The sequence below is a fragment of the Phaenicophaeus curvirostris genome, chromosome 5 (genome assembly GCF_032191515.1).
Source record: "Phaenicophaeus curvirostris isolate KB17595 chromosome 5, BPBGC_Pcur_1.0, whole genome shotgun sequence".
NCBI lineage: Eukaryota > Metazoa > Chordata > Aves > Cuculiformes > Cuculidae > Phaenicophaeus > Phaenicophaeus curvirostris.
In genome coordinates this window covers 2,968,050-2,993,289 of record NC_091396.1, presented here as the reverse complement: position 1 = coordinate 2,993,289, position 25,240 = coordinate 2,968,050, and the positions used below count along the sequence as shown (strand labels likewise).

Below are 25,240 nucleotides of genomic sequence, written 5' to 3'. Positions count from 1 at the left end.
GGGGTTTTTTACTCAGAGAATCATCATAGAATCATATATTGGGTTGGAAAGGACTTAAAGGCTCATCCACTCCTAACTCCCCTGCCACGGGCAGGGACACCTCCCACTGGATCAGGGGCTCCAAGCCCCCTCCAACTTGCCCTTGAACACCTCCAGGGATGGGGCAGCCACCACTTCTCTGGGCAACCTGTGCCAGGGCCTCACCACCCTCACAGGAAAACATTTCTTCCTAATATCTCATCTAAATCTCCCCTCTTTCAGCTTAAAACCGCTCCTCCTCATCCTATGTCTGCACTCCCTGATAAAGAGCCCCTCCCCAGCTTTCCCGGAGCCCCCTTTACGAACCAAAAGGCTACTATAAGGTCTTTCCAGAGCCTTCTCCTTTCTGGGTTTAGAATAAATAGTTGTGCAGTTTTAGAGAACACTGTACCAAGACATGGATGTACAATGCATAAGACTATGTGTCCCCAGAAACTGAATGCAAATCCTCAGGTTCTTAGAGCCTCTTAGTTGAAAGTGTAGCCTTGCTTCATTTTGTATCTTGAAGCTCAAGCCTGTAAAATAGATAAGGCTGTGTCTTTATAAGCTTGAATTTCTCCTGTTGAGCAGCTGAGTACCACTTCACCCAAAAGATTTGCAGTAATTAAACCCACCAAGACAAAAAGCGCAAGTGAATTAAAAGGAAGAAAAGTCACAAGTTACAGAAATTGCACCTTTAAACAACAATAAAGAAATAAGAGTTGAAGCCATTTCTGAGTGTCATCTCAATTCTGAATCTTTAATCATCAGCTTACCTCATTACCACATACATATCTGTGCACCTCGCCAGAGCCACCACCAACTGTATGGCCACAGCACAACCTTCTTAAATCTTTCATTTTCAGTCAAAAAGGAAAAAAAAAAAAAAGAAAACTAAAACCCCAGTAGTTCTTCCTTTATTGCACTCCATGAAGCTTCTTGTTATAATCAAGAAGCTAATAAACCGTAATAGTTGAATATTCCTTTAAAATTTATAGTTAACTCTTAAAATAAAATTTATATAGAAAAGATATCATTTACAACCCATTCAGTAGTAACCAATCATTACGTACCCACAAACAATATTAAATAACTTGTATGCAGCAGTTTCTTTATAGGGCAAACAGAGGGGAATATTTTCTCCTTAGCAAATATAATATTCCACTGTTAAAGAGCAATTCAAGTCAACTTTGGAGCAACTGTGATATACACAAATTTCTTTGAAGAAGCTCAAGATTCATGTAGTGTAACAAGAATATGTACAACCATGTCCAGTGCATAGCTCAACAGCAGCATGTGAAAAGTCTATTATCTTGAATTGGCACACCATTACCTATAGGGAAATAATTCACTCAGAAAATACAGTGTATTCAGAGAACACCAGTGAGGCACAGCAAAACAAAAAGATGTAGTGAAACTAGGTATGTGAGGAATAAATAGCGGGATTTTGCTCTGGAGGTCAGCAGCTTAGAACAGTAAAGACTTCGCCCTCGAAGCCATCTTCTGAATGAAAGGGCTCCTCCTTTCATCTGGTTAAGAAACAAAAAACATCAAATAAGTAATAATACAGATGAGAAGAAGCTCCACTGTAATTTCAGATTTCAGAGGCACTATAAACCTTTTGCCTCTGGTGCAGCAATGGATGCCATAGCATAAATGGTTTAAAGGCTAAAGAAAACAGCATTAATAACAGAGAGGAGAGGAATAATGGATAAAAGATATATGTACAATGGATACAGAGGAGTACACGAAGATGATCAAAGGGCTGGAGCACCTCTGCTACAAGGACAGGCTGAGAGCTGGGGGACAGAAGGTCCTGGGGATATCTTATAGCAGCCTTCCAGTACCTGAAGGGGCTACAGGAAAGCTGGGGAGGAACTTAATACAAGGGCATGTAGCAACAGAAAGAGGGGGAATGGCTTTAAATTGGAAGGAGGAAGATTTAGATTAGACATTAGGAAGAAATTCTTCACAATGAGCATGGTGAGACACTGGAACAGGTTTGGCCAGAGAAGCTGTGGATGCCCCATCCCTGGAGGTGTTCAAGGCCAGGTTGGATGGGGCTTGGAGCAGGCTGGTCCAGAAGGAGGTCTCCCTGCCCACAGCAGGGGGGTTGGAATTGGCTGATCTTTAAGGTCCCTTCCAACCCAAACCATTCCATGATTCTATTTGTGCACTCTGTAACTACACACACGTATTAGATATCAAAATGCATCGTTATATGCACACACATTTTATTTAATGGCCACATGTGCCATATTTATGATTACTCATATTGTGATTTGGACATATATAATGTGTTTTATGGAATGGTTTACACAGCTGCCTGTATTTGACTCAACCCGAAGAGAAAGAAATTAAGAACGTTCCTTCAGCAAAACATAGCTTCAGCAGCAGCCTGCAACTTTGAATGGGTGGCTCTACAGACCACTCATCCCCACAATATCTAAAACAATACAAGAGTATTTCCTCACAGTCAACATTCCAGATAGGATGCAGCTGCTCTGTGTCAGTGTTTGTGTATAAAGAGGAAAACCCAAAATCAGTGACTCCCAGCCACCCAGAAGGGAAATCCGCAGTCAAGAACAAATGAGCTTTGAAAGAAAGGTATAATAGAGGGAAGACAGAGAAAAGAAAGGAGTAGTACGAAGGAGATAACGAGCTGTGCCATCTTCAATCCAGCCAGCAACTAGCAGTATACAATATGCACAATACTTTCAAGTTGCTTCTAGTTCAGGCATTTTAAAAGCCTTCATTTACTTACCTTTCGCACAACAACATGTTCGCTAGGATTGATGATTAAGGCTTCCCTTTCCTCCTCAGTTTCCATCTGAACGGTGTATTCACTAGATACAGACCTGTAACTGCTTACTTCAAATCTAGAGAAAAATTAAAGGGAGATAACAGAGTACTGAATTACCTGCTTGTTTGAAGTACTGAATTAAGGTAAAAAACATCATTTTGTATACTTATGTTGCTGGACAAAGGTCCCCACAGAACAGAGTAAGACTCAGCTTATGCTACCAGGTCATTTTCAGTCTCTACTCACAATCGACTCTCAAGGTGTTTCATTTATTCAGAATAACCCCCATCATCACTAGCTGATGGAACAGTGACTTCCAGATGATGGTAGTGAGAGACAGTTTATGTAGGCAGATGGATAATGACATTTTACATCTATACAGTGGCTGTACTGAAGCTGTTACATGCAAGATTTTTTTTCTAACTTGAAAGAAAAAGAAATCCCAAAGTCCATAACATTTTCTTGATCCACAGAGTTAGACTGAGCTTTTTAACAAAGTTACATGCATTTTCATTGCTTCAGGTAATGTGGACCCACAAACCAGTTCGATTATTTGTTTGTTCTATTATTTGCTCAGAAATCTAACAACCACAGGAAAAGCTTTCTGTAATCTCACTAAAATAAAATGCCAATAAAACATCTGACATTGTTTCCCAGTTCTGTAGAACACTTGGCATTTACTCCAGGCATAGTGTAAATGAAAACCTCAACATGCACTCATCCAAGGGGAAGCAGAAGTCAAAGACAGCTTTGGCTCTCTGAACATGCAGGTAATTTCATACCCACGTAAGTGTTTAATGCAGCACATACTTCAAAAGAAAAAAAAAAAAGAAATATCTTTTACAGACACTTTCTCTCAAAAGAAAAAACCCTATGTTTTAGACAGGAGTATTTTACCTGTTACTTTGCTCTTCAGAGAGTCCAAGAGCTTCTTCTGCAGCTTCTCTCCTCCTCTTCTCCTCTGACAGTGTTTCTGTCAGCTGTGCCAGAGCCTGCTGCACTGACTCATATTGCTGCTCAGTCTCTGCAAGCCTGTGACAAAATGAAAACTGAAATCAATATTCTATGAACTTAAAGAGTTAATTCCTTGTTCTTTCTTTTTATCAAGGAATGTTCTTTTTTATGATGAAGACTTAATTATAATGAGATGCTTTAGATACTGAAATAAAGTCACCAATAAGTATGTGCCTTTACAAAAACAGATCACAAATGTTAGCAGATAAAAAGAATTCAAGACTATGATTCATCCAATCCACTGTAAATCCTCTTCTTTCCCTTTTCCCCCACAATGCCTCAGAGAGATAGAAAAGCATTACTTTCACACTTACAACACAGCTGTCAGGAAAACAATATCGCTAATACATATTTTCAGTCCTGACCTTTTTCTGAGCTCATTTAGCTCCATATTGTCCATTTCAACAATAACAGCAGATCTTTCCTGTGGTGCTCCAGGGGGAACTTCAGCACTGGTTTCATCCTAGAAAATATTAAAAGGGAAAAAAAGCAGCCAGGTTTTCTAGTCGCTAAAAATTTTTATTTCTATAAAGAAACCATAAGCACCACAAAGCAGTGGAATAAACAACTCTTTGTGTTATTTAATATTTTAATTTCTGGAGATGCAACTTTCCAAAGCTGTCAGGAACACCATGAGTGTCTGCTGCGGGATTTGAAGGATACCCCTACACTACGTAACATAGCAGTCCCTGAAATCTATCTACACAGCACTGACCACAGCCTCCTAAGTAACACAGCTATTCCACTAACAGAATCTGAGATAAAATACCTGTGCAGCACTGCACTGTGTTTTATCAATATGCCAGTTCATACAGAGGTAGCAGAAAAATTCTGCACAGGATTGCATCCTTTTACTCACATTTGTGGACTTTGCTCTAGGCAATTAATTTCTACTTTATAGTTGAAGTCCTCATAACTGCCTCTGACAAGCTGGACTGACTACAGCACCAGAAGCTGCCTGGGTCACTGTGATAGCGTAACATGCGTGGCAGAGCAGAAATTCCCAGACAGGCACTAGAACTAGGTCATGAGCAAGGCTGGATCACCAGTCAGGGTGGCACTGATTGACTGAACAGTCCAGGAGGAATCATGGAATGATTTGAAATGGAAGTGATCTTAAAGATCATCCAGTTCCAACCCCCTTGCCATGGGCAGGGGCACCTCCCACTGGACCAGGTTGCTCAAAGCCTGATCCAACCTGGCCTTGAACACCTCCAGGGATGAGGCAGCCACCACTTCTCTGGGCAACCTGGGCCAGGGCCTCCCCACCCTCACAGGAAAACATTTCTTCCTAATATCTCATCTCAGTCTCCCCCCTTTCAGCTCAAAACCATTCCCCCTCATCAGATCCCTGCACTCCCCGATCAAGAGCCTTTCCTCAGCTTTCCTGTAGCCCCTTTAAGAACTGGAAAGCTGCTATAAGGTCTCCCTGGAGCCTTCTCTTCTCCAGGCTGAACAGCTCTAAATCTCCCAGCTTGTCCTCATACAGGAGGTGCCCCGGCCCTCAGACCATCCTCATGGCCTCCTCTAGACTCACTCTAACAGATCCACGTCCTTCCTGTGCTAAGGACTCCAGAAATGAATGCAGGACTCGACGTGAGGTCTCACAAGAGCGAAGCAGAGGGGCAGAATCACCTCCCTTGTCCTGCTGATCACGCTGCTTTTGATGCAGCCCAAGACATGGTTGGTTTTCTGGGCTGCAAGCACACACTGCCAGCTCAAATAGTGGCAATATAATGGCTGTATGTAAGTGAAGAAGAGGTGATGCTGAGAGTCTGAAGTTTCCCTTTTATCCTCTCTCAGATAATATACGCCTAACAAAGCTTAAAGCACTCCCATTACCAATGTTTAAATACAAAGCTAGCAAGCTTTGCACAGTGCAGAAGCATTGGCAACTGCGACTGAGCAGCCCCATGCTTTGCAATTAGATACATGGAAGAGGTAAAATTCAAATGGTCTGCAAGATATGAAGCGGGGGATTCTTCTATATTTTAGTTTACAGTTCTCCTTGTTGGTGTTTATTTCTGTTTACAAAAATGTTTGGTTTATGTATGTACCCACATAGAATTATAGACTCACCAAGTTGGAAGAGACCCATCAGATCAAGTCCAACCATTCCTATCAAACACTAAACCACGTCCCTCAGCACCTTGACCCCCATCCCTTAAATCCCTCCAGGGAAGGTGAATCAACCCCCTCCCTGGGCAGCCTCTGTCACTGCCCAATGATCCCTTCCGTGAAAATTTTTTTCCTAATGTTCAGTCTGACCCTCCCCTGGTGGACCTTGAGGCCATTCCCTCTTGTCCTGTCCCCTGTCACTTGGGAGAAGAGCCCAGCTCCCTCCTCTCCACAACTTCCTTTTAGGTAATTTACATGATAATTTAGGGTCTTAGATTATTTGGTTGTTATTAAATAACCAAGATAGTACAGGAAAACATGTTAAGAATTAAGAGATCGCAAAGGAATAAGCTTACCAATGTATGTGAGGGGTTGGCAAAGGGTACTGAAATGCTGAACTGGTTATATAGAGCTCACTTATGATTGTATTACTCAAACACCTTGCAAAATGATTCCTGTCTGCTGTGAAATTATCACTAAACTTTGCTGATCTAATGACCAGCGACCATCCAATTATTTCTATGAGCTCTAGACCAATTCAAGATGATACTTCAAAACAGAAAAAGCACATATAAACAGCTTCCTGAAATGAAAGGTCAAATAAAAACAGCTTTATGACAATGAAGATAGCTGCCTTCAGCACACTGCATGTTAGCAGAAGTATTCAATAAGCACAACAAAAAGCATTTTCTTCATTTTTAGAGCAAGAACTAGAGAAACATAAGCACAGAAATAAAAAGAAATCTAAAACCGTTTCCATATCCTTGTGTACCTGAACAGTGCCTTGGAAAGATGTCACTTGCATGGTCTGATATTCCCTCTCCAGTCTTAAATAACGATTTTGCAAGTCAGTGTAACGAAGTTGGTTATCTCTTAGAGTCTGTGAAAGAGCCTTCAACTGAGCAGACAAGACAGCGTTCTCTTCTGCTGACTGCACGACCTGAAGGAAATAAACATTTAAATAAACACAAATTAGGAATTACCTCCTCCAGGAAATTACTTCAGATTCGTAACCTGCAGTTGAAATCAAATGAGTAAAATTATCAAAACTTTTTGTCAAGTTCATAGTTTCATAAGATTTAAACAGCTGGTTTACGAGCAGCAGAAATAATGACACTAGAAGATTCATTTCACCTGTCATCAACATACCGAAACTCAGGGTTTTAAACATCAGTGCTTTCCTCCCCATGCTTGCTATGACATCACCACCTGGAAAAAGCCAGCATGCATAGCTGCTACTTCAGGACAATCCATACCGCCAAAGAAGCCTGATAGTATGGCATCACACAATCATGGAATGGCTTGGGTTGGAAGGAAACTTAAAGTTCATCCAGTTCCAACCCCCTGACACAGGAGGGACACCTTCCACTGGATCACGGTGCTCAAAAATATAAACCTGTTAACCAAGCAGTCCGGTAATGCTCAACAGTAGAGTTTTCTTCTAAAAACAGACCATAATTTTGGTCTCCAGATGTTACCTAAACACTCATCTTGACTTGTAGGAGCCTGAGATTTCTACATCTGTTTTGAAGCTTGGTTCAAACTCTATTAGGTTTATAAAATGTTTGGTGAAGGAATGAAAAGAGACACGGTGATAGACAAAAGGTAAACATAAACCTAATTTGCTTCTGACACCAGGCTACACAAGGAGAGAGACGTGTTAAGGTAATTTCCAAGGACATTCACAAACTTTTGGGAACAAAACTGAACACACATACACACACATTTATCTTAACAGCCACAAAAGGGTTCAACAGGTAATGGTGTGGAAACATTTATGAGGTATTTAAAATTTGGTATGATAACCAAAATCTTGTTCCAGCTAACACAGATGCCTGTGTCTGTCTATAATAAATAATATTTTCCTTAAAACAGAAGTTCAGCGGTGGCCAATTAATCTCTTCAGAATGCAGAATCAAATAGACCTCTCTCTGTCAAACAACACGTCAGAAAAGCCTGACAGAAAAATCACACCAAGATTTAGTTTGACATTTCTAGTCTGAGCCAACAAGTCTGTTTTGAAGAATTTAAGTTTAAAACACTCTAACATTCAATTATAGAAGAAACTGCCAATTTAGCAATATTTCCATGCTGATACCAGCTCAGATTCACATGGGCTATTTAGATTCATAGTTCTTGTTCTATGTTACCTTTGAATTAACCTGCTGAAAATGCAGATCCTTCTGGTGTATCTCCTGAAGACAGCGCTGCAGTTCGCTTTGAAGCCGGTTCCTCTCAGCGAAGACATGTTTGAAATCTTCTGCCACGCTGGCACTTCCAGCAAGGGATGCAGTTTCTAAAACCTAAAAAAATTATTTGCATGTATAGGGTAAATGATATAGGCGTTTTCTAACAATATACAATTCCAACACTAAATATGCGTACGGACCACACAATAATTTCCTTTTCCTTAGATCAATTCCTTCTCACAAGTAAATATCTCATTTGCAAGAGAATTTATATTAAAAAAGTCTTAGCGTTTTCAATCTAAACTCTTCAATTAAAACAATAAAAAGCTACCATGGAAAGGCAACCCACATTAACTTTTAATTTGCAAATAGCTTGAAGCACACACACAAAAAAGGAAAAAAAATATTAAGAGTCAGGTGAATATAAAACACCTTTCAAAATTATTTTCAAACTAATAATGTATGCAAAAAGAGCAGCTATTTTGTAAACATGAATGTAAAGCCTGAAGTCCATTTCGGAATTAAAAAAAACACCCAACTTTATCACGGATTCACAACTTTGGCTTTCATTTTCTCTGGCAAGTCAACATTTTGATCTTCATCACCAATAAATTTGCCACTTCTAACATTTTAGAGAATCTATTATCCTACTAAATCATGAAATAAAAATTTCTGCAACATAAAATATTCCAGAATCCAACAGATATGACTGTTGATTAGTTTTGATTCGTGATTTTAATCACAGAAAATGAACACTATGAGACACAAACATGACCAACTAAAACATTTTTAATGAAATTAAAAGGAATACGGATTACTTCCTCTGGCAAAGAAAGGCAAATAAAAGTATTGTTCTAAAATAACACTTTTCTTGAACCCTTAATGATAGTCTACAAAAGCGGACAGTGATCGCGAGACGGGGTCTCAGCTCCTGTCTTTTTAAATCCAGTATTTTGTTCCTGGCAGAAGCCAACTCCAGCTGCTTCAGGAGATGCGTAAGAACACTTCCACAAGGCATATCTCTCCCTTCTCCAACCAATAAGGTCCTAATCTAATCTGCAGTAATTAGAGACTGATTTAAGCTCTGATGAATTAACTTTATTAGATCTTTACAATTTATTAGCATCAAGTACACAAATTCTGAAAACTGTTGCTATCAACATAAACTATCAAGTTCTTTTTTGATCCTCTAAGAAACTGTGTCCCTGGAAACACGCTGTAGCTATAATATATCTGCAAACATCTTCCCATCACATCCTTTTACTACTTTTGTATATATCATAGAATCATAGAATAACCAGGTTGGAAAAGACCCATCGGATCATCGAGTCCAACCATTCCTATCAAACACTAAACCATGTCCCTCAGCACCTCATCCACCCGTGCCTTAAACACCTCCAGGGAAGGTGACTCAACCACCTCCCTGGGCAGCCTGTTCCAGTGCCCAATCACCCTTTCTGTGAAAAATTTTTTCCTAATGTCCAGCCTAAACCTCCCCTGGAGGAGCTTGAGGCCATTCCCTCTCGTCCTGTCCCCTGTCACTTGGGAGAAGAGCCCAGCTCCCTCCTCTCCACAACCTCCTTTCAGGTAGTTGTAGAGAGCAATGAGGTCTCCCCTCAGCCTCCTCTTCTCCAGGCTAAACACCCCCAGCTCTCTCAGCCGCTCCTCATAAGACCTGCTCTCCAGCCCCCTCACCAGCTTGGTTGCTCTTCTCTGGACTCGCTCCAGAGCCTCAACATCCTTCTTGTGGGGAGGGGCCCAGCACTGACCCCAGGATTCGAGGAGCGCTCTCCCCAGGGCCGAGGCCAGAGGGAGAAGAACCTCCCTGGCCCTGCTGGCCACGCCGTGTCTGATCCAAGCCAAGATGCCCTTGGCCTTCTTGGCCCCCTGGGCCCCTGCTGGCTCCTGTTCAACCAACACCCCCAGCTCCTTCTCCTCCAGGCAGCTTTCCAGCCAGACTTCTCCTAGGCTGGAGCTGTCAGGGTTGTTGTGCCTCAAGTGCAGGACCCAGCGTTTGGCCTCGTTAAACCTCCTGCCATTGGTCTCAGCCCAGTGGTCCAGCCTGTTCAGATCTACATGCCCAATAGTTCTCATTTGGGAAGCAGGCTGAAAATTTAATACAATAAACTGATTAAAGTAGATTCATGCCTCCTGCTACATTTCATTTGTTTACCTTGACTGGGTAATTACTGCCAGAGGAAACCGCTTTCTTCACAATCGTATCTTGTTGCAGCTTCTGCAGTTCTGCGATCTGCCGGTCTTTCTCAGCAACTGTGATCTGCCATTGATTTTGCAGTGCCTGGGACTCTGAGAGGAGGAGGTTTTTTTCCGTTCTGAACGTAAAATACCAGACTGGACGTTAAATGATAATATACCCCATAGAAGTCAATGAAAAGGATAAAATTGTACTTACTGTTATTTCTGAAAGAAATGGTCTTTCTGACCAGTTATATGCAAATATGGAGAACTATATAAACATTCCAAATACATGCTTCAATTTAAAGAGATCTGTTAATAAGAAATCAGAAAATAAAGCCTGGAAAGTGCCAACATGACATCTTCTTCAGTGGCTTGGAGATCAGAGAAGTTCAACAGCTGTAAAGATACTAATATCTGTTAACGCAATAAATACTTCAGCAACCTAAGGAATAAGGTTGCACAGCAAAGCAGCTTCCAGGTTGTAGCTGTGTAGAGCTGCTCAAGACAGCAAATCTACCCTGCTGCAAGCAGACAAGTTTGTAAAAGAATACCCTACACTCAGAAGGCTGAAAACTAAGATACCAAATCTCCAGAAACCACTGGCAATATCATAAAGGGCATAGAAGTCACTTAAATCCTTATGAACTCAATTTAATATATATTTTTAAAGCTTGGAGTGAAAAAAAAAAAAAAACAACAGGAAAAGGCTATTTGTGCTGGTCACTGATTGAATCTACAAGTTAGAATGAGGTTTGAATATTTCATGCCTACTTGCTCACATTTGCAAAGATAAATGTGGGGCTAACCTTCTGGTCTACACCCCCTCCCCCAAAACATTTATTATCTTACACAGAGTTTAATTAGAGGCCTAAAAATTGCAGTACAGGCAATAAAATGCACTAAGGCACTAGGATACCACCTACTTGCCTTAAATTCAAACAAAATAACCTTCACTGTACTGGTTACAACATAGAATCATAGAATTTTGATCTGCCTCCACTAAGTGCCTCGCAAAAATGCGTTCTCTGAAGCAAATCTCATGAGATATTCTCAGCATGAGGCCCAAAGTATCACAATTCATTTATCACAAATGATACAAGACGCTAACAGCCATGAAGTGGACTTCTGAATCTACAAAAATAATGCTCAAATATGAAATTAATTTAATTTTCAATATGCAGTTAGGTCAAATATGCAATACCTCAGATGCCTCTTTTAAAATATATATTTTTGGGAATACGTTCAGCCATAGCAACCATTAATTTAAGAAGAGAATATGACACCAAGCACCGAATTGTAGTTCCATATATCCAAGTCACCAACACAAGAGAAAACATTCAATTAAGACTCCTTGAAACTTTATATAAGCAAAGAGACGATTACATAAAGGTACAAGAATAACTGCAGACAAAGAAACCCCTGTGGAAATTGATTTTGTACATTAAAGAAATATTCTTACTCTACTTTCTGTTAAATTAGAAATACTTTTGGGTTTGTGTCCATTTTATGTCAAGTTGTGAAGTCACTGAAGAATTCTAAGCAAGAGTCGTGTATTATTCGTTAATTTTAACATTTATACCTTAATCCAGCAAGCTCATTCTGGTATGATGCAATTTCTCTCTCAGCTTCTGCTTGGAAGGCTTTTGTCTGATTCAATGCCTTCTCCAAATCATCAACCTTGGTCTTCAGTTTTGAGATTTCAACAGCTGCAAGGCTGGCTCCTTCTTTAGCCTACGTTTAATAAATATGATTAGTGAACTGGAATTAAAAATATACAGTTGAGGTTTTAGTGCTAGAATTCTAATTACAGAATAATGGGTTTCCCTCCTGTTTAACAGGATAATTACTTAAACTCCCAAAACTGTGAGAACACCTTCTCTACTCACAAGTTTGTAACTTATGTGAGTGCTAAGGAAAGTTAAACTTCAGAATCCATAAGGTCTCTAAGCATAAAAAAAAAAAACTTACAAAGAGATGTAGCTAATTAAAACTTACCAATCTTTCCCTATTGTTCTGAGGCACATCCAAATAAATTACTTTTAAAAGAATGTATCACATGGATGCTGTTGCAACCAATAGGAAATGAAGCTGTGACCTGTTTTGTTTCAGAAGTTACCTTCTGATTGCCGAGTTCCTGCAGCAATTTGTCTCGGTCATCCTGAAGACTGGCCATAGCCTTGGAAAATGCTTCAATCTGATGAACATAATTCCCACACTCAGAGGAAAGCCTGCTAATCTCCATCTCACGACTGACTAATGTCCTACAGAGATTTTCAATTTCAGCAGCAATCTGATCAAGTGTAACCTTATCTGCAGCATCAAAACCAACCCGATTCTGAGAATTTTCTTTAAGCATACTGATAAGATGCAATTTAAAGCCATCCAATTGAGCTTCAAGTTCATCTCCTTTCTTTTTTTCAGTCCTGAGTTCAGATGTGTATTTGCTCTGAAGTAGCTTTAAGTCCTCTATAATCCTATCTCTGTCATTTTGCAGAGCAGTCATTGCTTTCCCAAAGGCTTCATTTTGGGACCTCAGCTCATGATTTTGTGATTGAACTTCTAATATAATTTTCTCTGCAAAACCATCAGGTTCATGTCCACGTTCAAGAGTCACAAGAGTCTTACTATATTCTTCATCTGCATCCTTAGTATTTCTGCCTCTCGACGTCTGGAGTTCTTGAATCTTCCTCAGAAGATTTTCTCCATGCTGTCCACTGGATACATGTTCTTTTTTCTGAACACTATCACTACTTAGCAGTTTCTCTCCAGATTTAGAAATGAGTTTCTCTTTGTTTAATGATGCAATTAAAGACTCTAAATCATTTACTTTAGACATTAGTTTTTTATTTTCATGTTCTAATGACACAGCAGTTTCCTTCTGCAGTTGATTGGAAAGTTGCGCTTCTTTTACTTGTTTTTGAAGATCATATTTTTCTTGTTCAAGGCTTTTAATACAATCCAATTTCTGCTTAAGTAAGTCTTTCAGCTGATGGTCTTTCAGAGACAAAACTTGGTTAAGATCTTCCCTATACTTCATCAGCTGTGCACTTAGCAGTGCGTTTTCAGAATGAAGATCATCTATCTGATTGCGAAGTATCCTTAATTCTTGTTTCAAAGCATTACTCTCACTAGCATTGCCAACTATAAGACTGTCCCGCTGATTTAAGACATCTTGGTAAAGATGTTCCAGCTCTTTGTATTTAGAAAAAAGATTATCCCGATCATTCTGAAGGGACGACATTGATTTTTTAAAAGCATCTATTTCACTGGCAGTCGCAGCCTTATCTTGACATGCTTTGTCTGCTTTCATCTGGAGATTTCTCAATTCATTTTCCATCCTCTGACAGGACTCTTCCGACTGTTGTCTCTCTGTCTGCAAAGACTTCAGCTGAAGTTCATACTCTTTGATTTGATTTCTATGTTGAGTTTGTACCTGAACCAGATAGTCAGAAATTTCATCACCTTTTGAAGAAATGAGTAAGGAAATTTCTTTGTCTTTATTATTTAGCATGATCTTCATTTGCTCAGAAATGGTAATCTGCTTTTGCAATTCAGCATTAATTTTTTCTTTCTCAGCCAGAAGCTGTTGCAATTCTTGTTCCTGTCTTGTAAAACTACTTTCTAGAGCTTTTATCTCTCTTCCCGCACTTTTACTATTCTCTATGAGATCATTAAGAGAATTATTTTCTTTAAGAAGTGCTTGCAAAGCTTCTTCTTTTGACTGAAGAACACCCTCCAATTCTTGCTGCCTGTTAAAAAAAAGCGTATTTTCTTCCTTTACTCTGCAGAGCTCTTCATAACATTGCGTATCAACAGATTTTTGCCTCAAGTAAAGTTCATTCTTCGTTTCCTCTACTACAGAATATTTGATATTCAGTTCTTGAATCTGAGTCATTTTGTCTTTCAATTCATCCTGTAAAGTCATTATTCTTTTATTACCGTCTTCTAGCTGTTTCTCTTTATTTTGGATGGCCTCTTTGAACTGCATTTCCCAGGTTTTCATTTCAGTGACTACTCTGTCGCGGTCATCCTGAATAGAGGACATACACTTTGTAAAAGCAGCTAATCGTGCCAAAGCTGCATTCAAATCTGCTTGAAGTGTCTTGTTTTGAGAGTCCTTAAATCCAACTTCTTCTTGCAAACCACGAATCTCACTAATTGCCCTATCTTTTTCCCTCTCAAGGGCACCATATCTTTCCTCTAAGTTCAAAAATTCTCTTTTGTGAGCCGATTTTAACTGCTGAAGATTTAACTCCAATTCTTTCTCATATTCTTTCTTTTGAAATTGTAGTTCATCTTCCTTCTTCTTCAGTTCTTTTCTCCAATTTAGATTCTCATCTGTAAGCCTGTCCACTTCATTCTTTGCCTGATCCAACAATCTCATCTGTGAAGAAAGCTTCCCCTTGAGATGATGTATTTCTTCATTTGACTTTGCAAGCTTTTCTGACATGTTACTTAATTCCTTTTCGAATTTTTCACTTCTTGACTGTGACAGTTTCACAGATCTTTCCAAATCCAGAATCAGCTCCTGGAACTTGATAGAATCCTTTTGCAAATGGTTGATCTCCTGCTGTTTCTCCTTCAAGAGTTCCTGCAATTCTTTGGTTTTGTTTTTACTTCCACTATTATCCCTCTGAGCACTTTTCACCTTTTCCTCAAACATTTTTACAAGGTGTAACTGCTGTTCTTCTTTTTCTCTAACCACATGACACTTTTCTGCCTTTAATTCTTCCAGTTGCTGTAACAGCAAGTTATTCTGTACCTGTGCTGATTTCATTTTATCAGTAAGATGATCCATTTTTTTAACATGATTAAGCAATTCTGTCTCAAGAAATTCTCTCTCATTCTTTACTTTGTAAGAACTTTCTTGCACATTTTCTAATTCTTCCTGTAACAGACATTTATCGTCCTCTAAAATCTTTACTTTTTCATTCAGACTAACAATTTCCCGTGCAAGGCTTTTACATTCCACCTCAAGCTTTGTTAGACAATTATTTTTATGGTCCAAAGATTTTTCAGTTTCTTGTGCTTTTTCTGAAATTAATTTTCTTTCTTGTTCTATGACAAGCACATCATGTTCTTTTTCAGAGAGTTTATCCTTTAACACATTAATGTCATTTAACAGTGATTCATTCTCAGATAACGCATCACTGATTTTAGATTGCATATCATTTTGGTAGACTTCCATTTGAACTTGGAGTTCTCCCAAAGACGCTTTAGTTACAGAGATGTTATTATGAAGAGTATCATTTTCAGTCTGAATTTTCTCTAAAGCCTGCTTTAAATTTTCCGAAGTTTGTTTGAGCTGCTCGTTTTCCTCTATTAGCTGGTGATTCTGATCAGTGAGTTCATGAAGACGATCCTGGTGTTCTTGAATCCTTGCCTCTTGCTCACGGATCTGCTTTTCTGCTTTACTTTGTAATTCATCAACTTCTACTTTCTTGGATTCACCAAGTTGTTTCAGTTGACTCTTAATAACCTCATTTTCATCAATGAGTTTTTGTAAACGCTTCTCAAGAGCTTCCTTTTCCGACTCTCCTTCCCTAAGCCTTTGAATAGCCTCTTGCTTCTCTTTTCTAGTAAGATCAATAACTTGCCTCATATCTGCTATTTTGCCACTGATATTCTCGTAAGCCTGAAGAAGCGATTCATACTCCTGCTTTAATTCACTATGTTTAGCCTTCCATCCTGTTAATTCAACTGTCTGAGAATCTTTTAAGGTATTTAGTTGGAAAGAAAAGGCCTCTTTTTCCTGAACTATAGTCTCCATGGTGGATTTAAGACTTTCACATGCCGCAGTGAGGTTTTCATTTTCAGTCAACAGTCTAGCATTTTCAGAAACAAGGCTCTCCTCTTCAGGCAATGGAGAAACAGTACTTGAACTTTGGTTTTCTCTACCAAGCTCTAACAAGTGTTCAAGCATACCTGCTTTGTTCACCAGCTCTTCTCTTTCCAACAGCAACTTGTCAATCTGGTCTTTTAGACATTTATTTTCTCTCAGGGCTTCTTTACGTGATATTAAAGCCGCCTGCAATTTTCTTTGAAGGCGCTCTCTGGACTTCTCTTCTGCTACAGTTCTCTGCTCTTGTGGTTTAGAATCATCTACATTTGCAGTTTTTGTCAGTGGCTCTTCAATCATTTGAATTTGCTTCTGGATTTGACATTCTGTTGCTTTTCTCTGCTTAGTTTTCCCAGCCTCTAATGGTGAAAGAGCGGTGCCTTCACCTTGTAACTCTCCTTGAAGAGAATTATTTCGTGAAGAAAGTTCTCCCAGTTCTTTTTCAGCATTGTTTTCTTCCTTAAGCTCTCTGTATGACACCACAGGTCTGCTCATCTCAGCCTTCTCACGCAGCATACACAGCTCTGTCTCAAGTTTTTTGTTTTCTTCACTGAAATGTTTTACCTCCTTCTTCATATTAATTAGTTCCAAATCAGACTTTTCTAAACAACTCAGAAGTTTCTCTTTCTCACTCTTCATTTCTTCAAATGCTGTTTTGTAAAGGTGGGCTTCTTCTTGGCCCTCCTTTATAGCTTTATTTAATAATTCCTTCTCCAGATCAAGTTTACCTTTGAAATCCCTAAGTGAACAATGCAAAGCTTCTATTTCTTCATTCTTTTCTACAACCTCCTTCTCCGCTTCAATTCTCAACCTCTGCAATTTCTCCTGGCTTATCACGCGATCCTCTTCACTTTTTTTAACAAGCGCTTCTTTCTCATTATTCACACGTTCAAGCACTGACTTAATGTCTACAACTTCAGCCTCATATGCTTTCAGCTTTCTCTGTAGCTGTTTCATGGCCTTCAACAAGCTGCTCTCATATTGCTCCTGGCACTGCTCCTGCTGCCTCAAAGACTCCAAGTCAACTCTTTCTTCACCAAATTCATGTAATATTTTTTTCAACTCTTTCTTTAACATTTCTCTTTCCTCATGAAGTTTTGCACAACTGCTTCTTAGTTCTTTTAATTCAGTGTCTTTACTTGCCACTGAAGTGATGTTTTCTGACTCTTCTAAGGATGCAACCTGAACTTTGCTTCTTGGCCTGTCTGATTCCAAGTTCTCCAGGTCAGCTTCTTCTCCCAGCTCTGCCTTAGGTGAAGTCAGCTGTTTCCCTAGAGGGTACTTTTCTAACTGATTCAAGTCAAGTTCTTTACTATTTGTTTGAAGAACTTCCCAGAGTGCTTTATATTCTTCCTTAAGATTCTCCAAGTGGACTTTTTGTTCATCAAAATCTGCTGCAAGTTTTGTATGGTCTTCCCTTTCTTTCTGAATTTTTTTAATATCTTCTTTACTGACCAAAAGCTCCCTCTCTAAGGCCTCTTTGTACTTTTTTAATTCATTTATGATATTAATTTCATTGTTGGGGTCCAGACACTTCCTCCCATCCCCAGCACTTAAATTAGGCTCTTCTGAACTCAAATTTTCCAATAATTCTTCCTTCTTCTTAGCCTCAGGCTTCACCTTTTCAAGAGCTAAAAGCAGCTGAGAATGTTGTTCTTCATATGCACTTGTTTTTTCATCAAGCATGGATTGCATATGAGCAAGCATACAGTCCTTTTCCTCTAAAGATTTTAGGTTCTGCTCACATAAATTTTGTTTTTCAGCAATGACATCATTTAGTTCTGCAATATTGCCCTCGAGTTCCTCTAAATAAGAAGCTTTTGAAGACAAAATTTCGGTCAAATCACTTATTTTGGCATCTTTTTCTAAAAGTTGTTGCTTCAAAGTTCCAAGCTGAGTTTCCAAATCTTTGTTCTGTACTTCAAACAGTTTCAGCTTGTCTCTTAACTCATTGACATACTTCAACAACTCCTCTGCTTTTTTTTGCTCTTTCTCTAGTTCTTCCTGTCCACTCTTTTCTAGTTTTGCAACTTTTTGCATTAGATCTCGTCTTACTATCAACGCTGCCTGAAGTTTCTTTTTCAGATTCTCTTTTTCCTTGCCCATTTTCTCAAGATTAAACTGCATCTCCTCTTTTTCATTCATTAAATCTTTAAACGCAGCTTCTCTACTGCTTAATGTAACTTGGCTCTGTTCCAGTTCCTTCTTACAATCTTCAAGTTCCTGCAATACTCGGTTTAGTTCCCCTACAGAACTATTATGAACAGCTTCAAGGTCTTGCAGTTTGGTATTTAATCTACTTCTCTCTTCAGAAAAATTGAGCATTTCATTAGACAGTGATTCCATGATCTGGGTAACAGAACAGTCCTTTTCTTTCAGTTGCTGGCTTAGACCAGAAATTAAATTCTTCTGCTGATTTACTTGGGTAGTTAAGTTTTCAATGAGTTGATCTTTTTTTCCCATTTCTTCAAGGAGATCAGCTACTTTTTTACCTTCAGAGTGCAGTTTTTCTTGACTGTGTTTTACTATTTCTTCTGATTTATTTATCTCATCTTGAAGAAATTCAACCTGCTTATTTATTTCTGCAAAAGACTCTTCCCTTTCTTGCAAGAGAGACTGTTGTTTATATAAGGTTTCCTTGACTGTGACCATTTCTTTTGACAGACATTCAATTTCAGATTTGTATTTGCACTTTATCTTTTCAATATCATTCTGCAGCAACTCCTTCTGCTTCTCAAGTGACTGGGTACGTTTTAATTCATCTTTCATAGCATCTATTTCTTTCTCTTTTTCTAAAAGCACCAGTTGCAATTGCTCTCCTTCTGTTTCTTTGCTCAAAATAGTGGTTACCAGAGCAGATAATTTTTCCAACTGAATTTTACTATCACTTAACTGCAGTTCAGTACCTGAAGTCTGCGACTTCTCTTCTTTACATAAAAGCCTACTGCTAAGTAATGGAGATAAGCTTTGAGTTAATTCCTCTTTTATAAGATCCAGCTCTTGCTGCAAAGACTGGATTTTGCTATCCTTTGATTTCATTTCACTTTCTAAACTGCTGAGTTGCTCAGTAAGATTACTATTTTGTGAAGTTGCCCTATTAAGTTCTGCCACCCATTTGTTTTCTGACTCGAGTAGACTTTTTTCTAGAGTTTCAAATTTAAGTTCTAATTTAGAAAGTTCTTCACCCTTCACACTAACCTGCATCTGTAACTTCTCTTTTTCAGTCTTCATCTGCAGTTTGACAGCATCTATCTGCATTCTTGAATAATTCTCACTGGCTTCTAGTTTTCCATTGATTTCTTGGAGCTCTTCCAATTTCTTCTGCAAATTATTCTGAGATGTAGTAAATTGTGCGTTTTCAGCCATCAGTTTATCAGCATCTTCTTGCAATCGATTTTTTTCTTTCTCTAAAAGCTCTACCTGGCACTGCAGACTACCTATTAAAAGCTCATTTTCGTGGCAGTCTTGAGACGATTTGGAATTGGCATTGTCCAACTCTAATTTCAAACTCACTATTTTATCTGCCTGTTCAGTGCACTTCACACGCAGAGACTCCACAGCCAATTCTTTTTGCTGTCTTTCTTCTTCCCATCTCCCTATTTGGTCTAGTGCTTTTTGGTGTTCATTTTTAAGAGAGTCAAGTTCAGTTGTCAAAGAATCAATTTTTTTCTGATTACTATCAAGCTTCTCATTCTTTTCCTGAAATTCCTTAGTAAGGTCTTTCATGGCTGCATCGCTTTTCTCTAATTTTCCTTTGAGAAGCTCAATTTCACTAGAAAGAACATTAACGTTGCTATCTGCCAACTGTATACAGGTATCTTTCTCCTTCAAAGAATTAAGCAGACCAGCGATAACTTCTTCTTTCTTCGCAAGAGCTGCATTCGACTCAGTTCTTAGTTCATACTGTGCTTCAATTTTCTCCTGAAGAGCTAAAGAGGCTTTGTCTTTCTCATGGATTAGTTCTTTAGATTTCTGTAGTTCTTGCGTTAGTTCAAGTACTTGACTTTTAAGCTGAGAAATTAAACTTGTCTTTTCTTCATCTTTCCTTGCTTTCTCCTCCAGAGTTTCGAGGAGACTTTTATTTTCCATAAGAGATGAATCCTTTTCTGATAAGGACTGGTCCATCTCATTTATTATGCTTTTCTGATGTTGTATTTCTTTTTGTAAATTCACTCTCACTTCCTCCAGCTCTATCACCTGTTTCTTTAAGACCTCACAATCATGCTCTTTCTCTTGAAGTTGCATCTTTACATTCTCACTAGATAATGAAATACTGTTGATGGTTAATTCTTTTTCTGAAACAAGCACTTTTAATTGTTCTGCTTCAGAGGCTAAAAGCTCCAACTGTTTCTGCTGCAAAACAGAAGAATCCTGCATCTCAGAAAGCTGTGCTTTTAAACTGATGTACTCATCTAATTTTTGTTTTAAAAATTCATCCTTTTGTATAATTGAATCATTCAACTGAGATGATTTTTCTGTCACATTTTTAAGCTGATATTGAAGGTCAGAAATAACCTCCATATTCTCAGACAGTTGAACCCTAAGCACATCAGACTCTTCAGATTTATCTTTTAGTAGCTTTAATTCTTGAGCTTGCCTCTTTAATTCATTTTCTTTTTCCTGCATTGTGTCTCTAAGCTGACTGCTTTCAAACCCTAGGGCTTGTATTTGGTTTTGCAGATCTGAAATGATTTGCATGTATTGCCCCTCTCCTGCCATTTTACTATCTTTCATTTGCTGAATCAAAGCTTCCTTTTCAGAAAGGAGACTTTCTTTTTCATCAAAGGCAATTTTTAACTTTTCTTTTTCAATCAAGAGGCCATCAATTTGGTCCTTCAGAGCTAAAACATTATGACTTTGTTGGGACAAGTGGGAAGTTAAAGCAGCTACTTCATCTGTCTTTTTCATTACCATTACGTTAACAGTTTCAATGTCTGCTTTCAATTTTTCATTTTCTAGAGCGGCTGTATGTGCTTGTTGCCTTGCTGAAGTAATTTCAGACTGTTGCTGTTCCAACCGTGACTGAAGAACTTCGCATTCCTGTGACTTCTCACTCAACAAGCTTGAACAGTCCTCCTTTTCATGCTTAAGCACATCCATTTCTTTGTTTAAGAGCTGCAGCTGATTATTTAACATTGCATTTTCTTCTGTTTTTTCAGAAATCTGCCTATGAAGCTTCTCAAGCTCTAAACTTTGACTTTTTTCAGACAGGTCTCTTTCCTCTACCAACTGAGATAACTTAGTTTTTTCATCTCTAAGATTTTTAAGTTCATCCTGCAACTCTACAATACAAGACTTATTCTCATCCACTACCTTAAGTAATGAATCATTCTGAAGGACTTTCTCTTCTAGAGACCTCTTTGCAGCTTCAAAATCCAAAGTTATGCTTTGAATTTGTTCCTGCAGTAGCAAATTATTTTCCTTACTATGGCTGAGCTCTTGGATCAGGCTACCGCATTCAGATAATTTATCATTTAACATTTCTTCTTTCTTTATTTCTTTGTCTCTAGTATCCTTCAGCTGAATGACAAGTGATTGCATTTGTTCATGCAACTGTTGCACCTGTTTCTTGCTTTCACACAACTGATCAGCTAGTGTATTACATTCCTTTGTTTTCTCCTGCAGCTGTTCTGCAACCGAATTTTCTTTTTGCTTGGCAAATATTGAAAGTTGCTCAATCTCTTTTGCCAGAGCATTTTTATCACAGTTTAGTACTGAAAGAGTTTTTTCATACTCAGCAGTGCTAACAGATAACTTATTTTCTATTTCTGCCACAGCCTGGATTTTCTTTAACAATTCACACTCTTTTACATCCAGCAGTTTGGACAAACTCTCATTTTCACTGATTAGCTGCTCCTTCTCTTTTTCCAGCATATCTAGACTTTGTTTCAGACATTCATTTGCTTTCATTTGCTCTACCAATTTTTCTTCTTTCTCTTCAAGATCTGCCTGCAATTGTTTATTAGCTGAAGCTTTCTCCTGTGTTTCTATTTCCATCTTGTTCATTTGTTTGTGTATTTCATTTAATTGGTTATTAAGTTCTTTACAACATGTCTCTTTGGCTTTCAGATCTCCAGTTAATTTAAGTTTAGCCTCTTCATGTTGCTGCTCCAAAATCCCAAGCTTCTGCTCTAATGAAATAATGAACTCTTGTTTCTCTTGTAATTCTTTTGTAATTGTTTCCTGATGCACAGTATGTTCTATAAGCTTCCTAGATAACTCAGCCAACTCTTCATCTTTTTTAGTATTTTCCAAAACCAGCTTGTTGTACGAATCTTTAATTGATTTTAACTCATTTTCAAGTGTCTGTGCTTTACTCTCTTTCTCTTTAAGCAAATTGTTCCATTCTTCCTTTAGAGTATTGTTTTCCTCAAGCTGAGATTTCAAATATTCAGTTTCTTTTCTTTGTTTATCCTCTGTTTCTTGTAGCTTTTGAGATGATTTACTAATCTGTTCTTTCAGCAAAGTAATTTGTGATTCACACTCTGCCAGTTTGTTATGGTATGCGACACTGCTGGCTTTGATTTCAGAACAGAGATCCTTAATTGTTATGCTGTTCTCACTGCTTTGCCTTATTAATTCCTCATTTTCTTTGGCTTTAGCTTCATTCTCAGCTCTAACTCTTTCTAGCTCTAGTCTCATTGTATTAGTTTCCTCTGAAAGGACAGACATCTTCACACTTGCATCTCTTATATCAGCTGTTTGTACTTCTTTCAATAAATGAGTTTCCCTTTCAGCCTTTGATAAAGCCTCTTCCATCCCTCGTAATTCTTCCTCTTTGCATTGCACTTGATGCTTCAGAATGATAACCTGTTCAGAATATTCTGTCATATTCAAAGAGAGGAGAGACATCTCCCTGTCTTTTTCTGCCAGTGCTTCTTTAAGATTATCAATCTCTCTTTCACATTTCTGGAGATCTTGAATAAGTTGAGATCTTTCCTCTAAATGGCTTGTATTCAATTTGTCGAGTTCTTCATTTGTCTGGTCCAGATCCAGCTGCATCGACTCCACCACGCCGTCTTGTTTCAACGTCTAAACATCAAGAAAATAATGTTACAAGAGAACTTTGAAAGTGTTAGAGGGAGAATGGAAGTTACACTGCACATGTACAATGAGTATCTAAGGTAATCAATCTGTACCCATCTTTACAGTCACAAGACAACCATGTTATTCTTTAGATTGTTTTAGCATACGGAAAGTCTAGTGTATGAAATGTTTAGCAGCTGACATTTAAATGGACTGTGTCAAAAGAACATACCATTTCTGTTCTTACTTCATTTGGATGAGTTACCTTTTCCTTCAGCGCAGCAACTTTTTCTGTTAGATCACTGATGAGTGTTTTCTGCTCAGTGTTCTCCACTTCATAAACACTGCATTTCTTTAAGGCTTCATTCAGCTTAGCATGAAAAATAAAAGTTGATGAAATAGAAATATATAACATCACAATTTTAATATGATTCTAGAGTTATAATATCAAGTTTGCATAACAATGGAGCTTATGCTTTTGAATTAATAAACGAGGATAACTTATCACCACAATAAAAATACTTGCACGCAAAGCTCTGTGTTGAGTCTAAGATATCATTACACTCAACTTAAAGCAAAGCAATTAAGTGAATTAAAAATCAATGACACTGTAAAGAAACAGCAGAAATTGAGTAGGCACGGAAAACAGCAATATTGTTGCTGGGACACAAACAGAAAGTTATAGCTAGTGCTCATCAGTTCTAACAAATTAAATAATATTTAACAATAACTTTAACGTACTTTTTGCTCAGTATGCACAAATTTTTCACCCAACTCTTTGTTCAAAAGATCCTTTTCTTGAAGCAGTTTCCTCAAAGTTTCAATTTGTTCTAATTTTTCTGTTGTGCTCAACAGCTTTTGTTCCTTTTCTGCAAGTGAAGTTTCAAGGAAGCTATTTCTGTCACTTAATCTAAGAAGAAAATACATATTTAGATATTTTGAAAACAAAGCTTGCTCTAAGCTTTCTAAACTTATTAATCCCAAACTATGCTCCTAAAAGAACTACTTTTACACTTTCCATTGAAAGTTGCAAGTACAAAAATAACATTGCTGCAAACAGAAGCAGGAATTCAGTAACTCTTTTTAAGAGATCATGTTTCTCATTAGAAGTTTAAGGTTAAAGCAAAGAACGCTAATCCTGTACAGAGCTGTGAAGAACCTTTACGTTACCCTTTAAGCTGCTCATTCAAGCCAGTGATGAGAATTTGATTCTTTTCCGTATCTCGCATTTGCTGATTGCGTAATTGCGTGAGCTGAGTTTGCAAACGTTCATTTTCATTCTGCAACAAAACATTAATGAAGAGGATTATCACATAAAAGCATCCAGAAGAGCACAAGATAATTGTGAGTCATGAAAATCTGATTCTTTGGGAGATTTACATCCTACATGGTCATAGAGATCTTTATTCTAGTACTTTAGCAGATAGCAGTGCAAAATACAATGCTAATATCACAAGTTCAGATGAGATACTAGTTTGAATAGATGTGACTTACCTTTCATGCTTCAGCAACGCTACGACAGCATGAGCTCAAGGACAATTCTATACCCAAAACAACACACACACTCATAACTGTGTTAAGGCAGCTTACTCATCTTAACAGGGAGCTATTGCATTGAAAAACTACTTTCCCCACAGGCTGGAAGACAGTAGCCAACTTGGAAAGGTTTTTCTCTGTTTTTTCGGTTTTACGGAATGCAAAACACCTGCATACGGGGGATTGTGGAAGAAAGAAAAAGTAAGCAAGCTTCATTCACACAGTTGGGTTTTTGAAAAACACGGTAAAAATCTCCTACTCTATCCAGATCCACTGCACCAATCCAAAAATCAAACCACACAAGAAACCTGGCAACAGCACCCAAAATCCAAAAGCAAAACACACATCCAGAATCAACAGCAAACAAGACAAACATGGCAAACTTGTCACCTCTAATGAAAATAAGCTACCACTCTGGAGGAGGCAGAACACACCTGTACCGCCCTCAATAGCTGCCCTTCTTCATCTACATCAAACGTTACCTGTATTGAAAGGCTT

At 38.3% G+C, this 25,240-nt stretch overlaps 1 protein-coding gene across 1 annotated transcript in view; it reads right to left on the bottom strand.

Moving 5' to 3' along the window:
* Positions 1 to 749: 749 nt before the first annotated feature.
* Positions 750 to 25,240, bottom strand: part of LOC138720927 (golgin subfamily B member 1-like) — a 44,367-nt gene continuing 19,876 nt past the window's right edge. The window contains 13 exon segments of the mRNA XM_069857361.1: positions 750 to 1,547; positions 2,783 to 2,897; positions 3,719 to 3,853; positions 4,201 to 4,298; positions 6,726 to 6,893; positions 8,104 to 8,256; positions 10,316 to 10,475; positions 11,921 to 12,072; positions 12,337 to 12,372; positions 12,374 to 23,212; positions 23,472 to 23,576; positions 23,948 to 24,116; positions 24,377 to 24,486. Of these exon segments, the coding sequence (XP_069713462.1) occupies positions 1,389 to 1,547; positions 2,783 to 2,897; positions 3,719 to 3,853; positions 4,201 to 4,298; positions 6,726 to 6,893; positions 8,104 to 8,256; positions 10,316 to 10,475; positions 11,921 to 12,072; positions 12,337 to 12,372; positions 12,374 to 23,212; positions 23,472 to 23,576; positions 23,948 to 24,116; positions 24,377 to 24,486 (12,399 nt within the window). The 3' untranslated portion in view covers positions 750 to 1,388.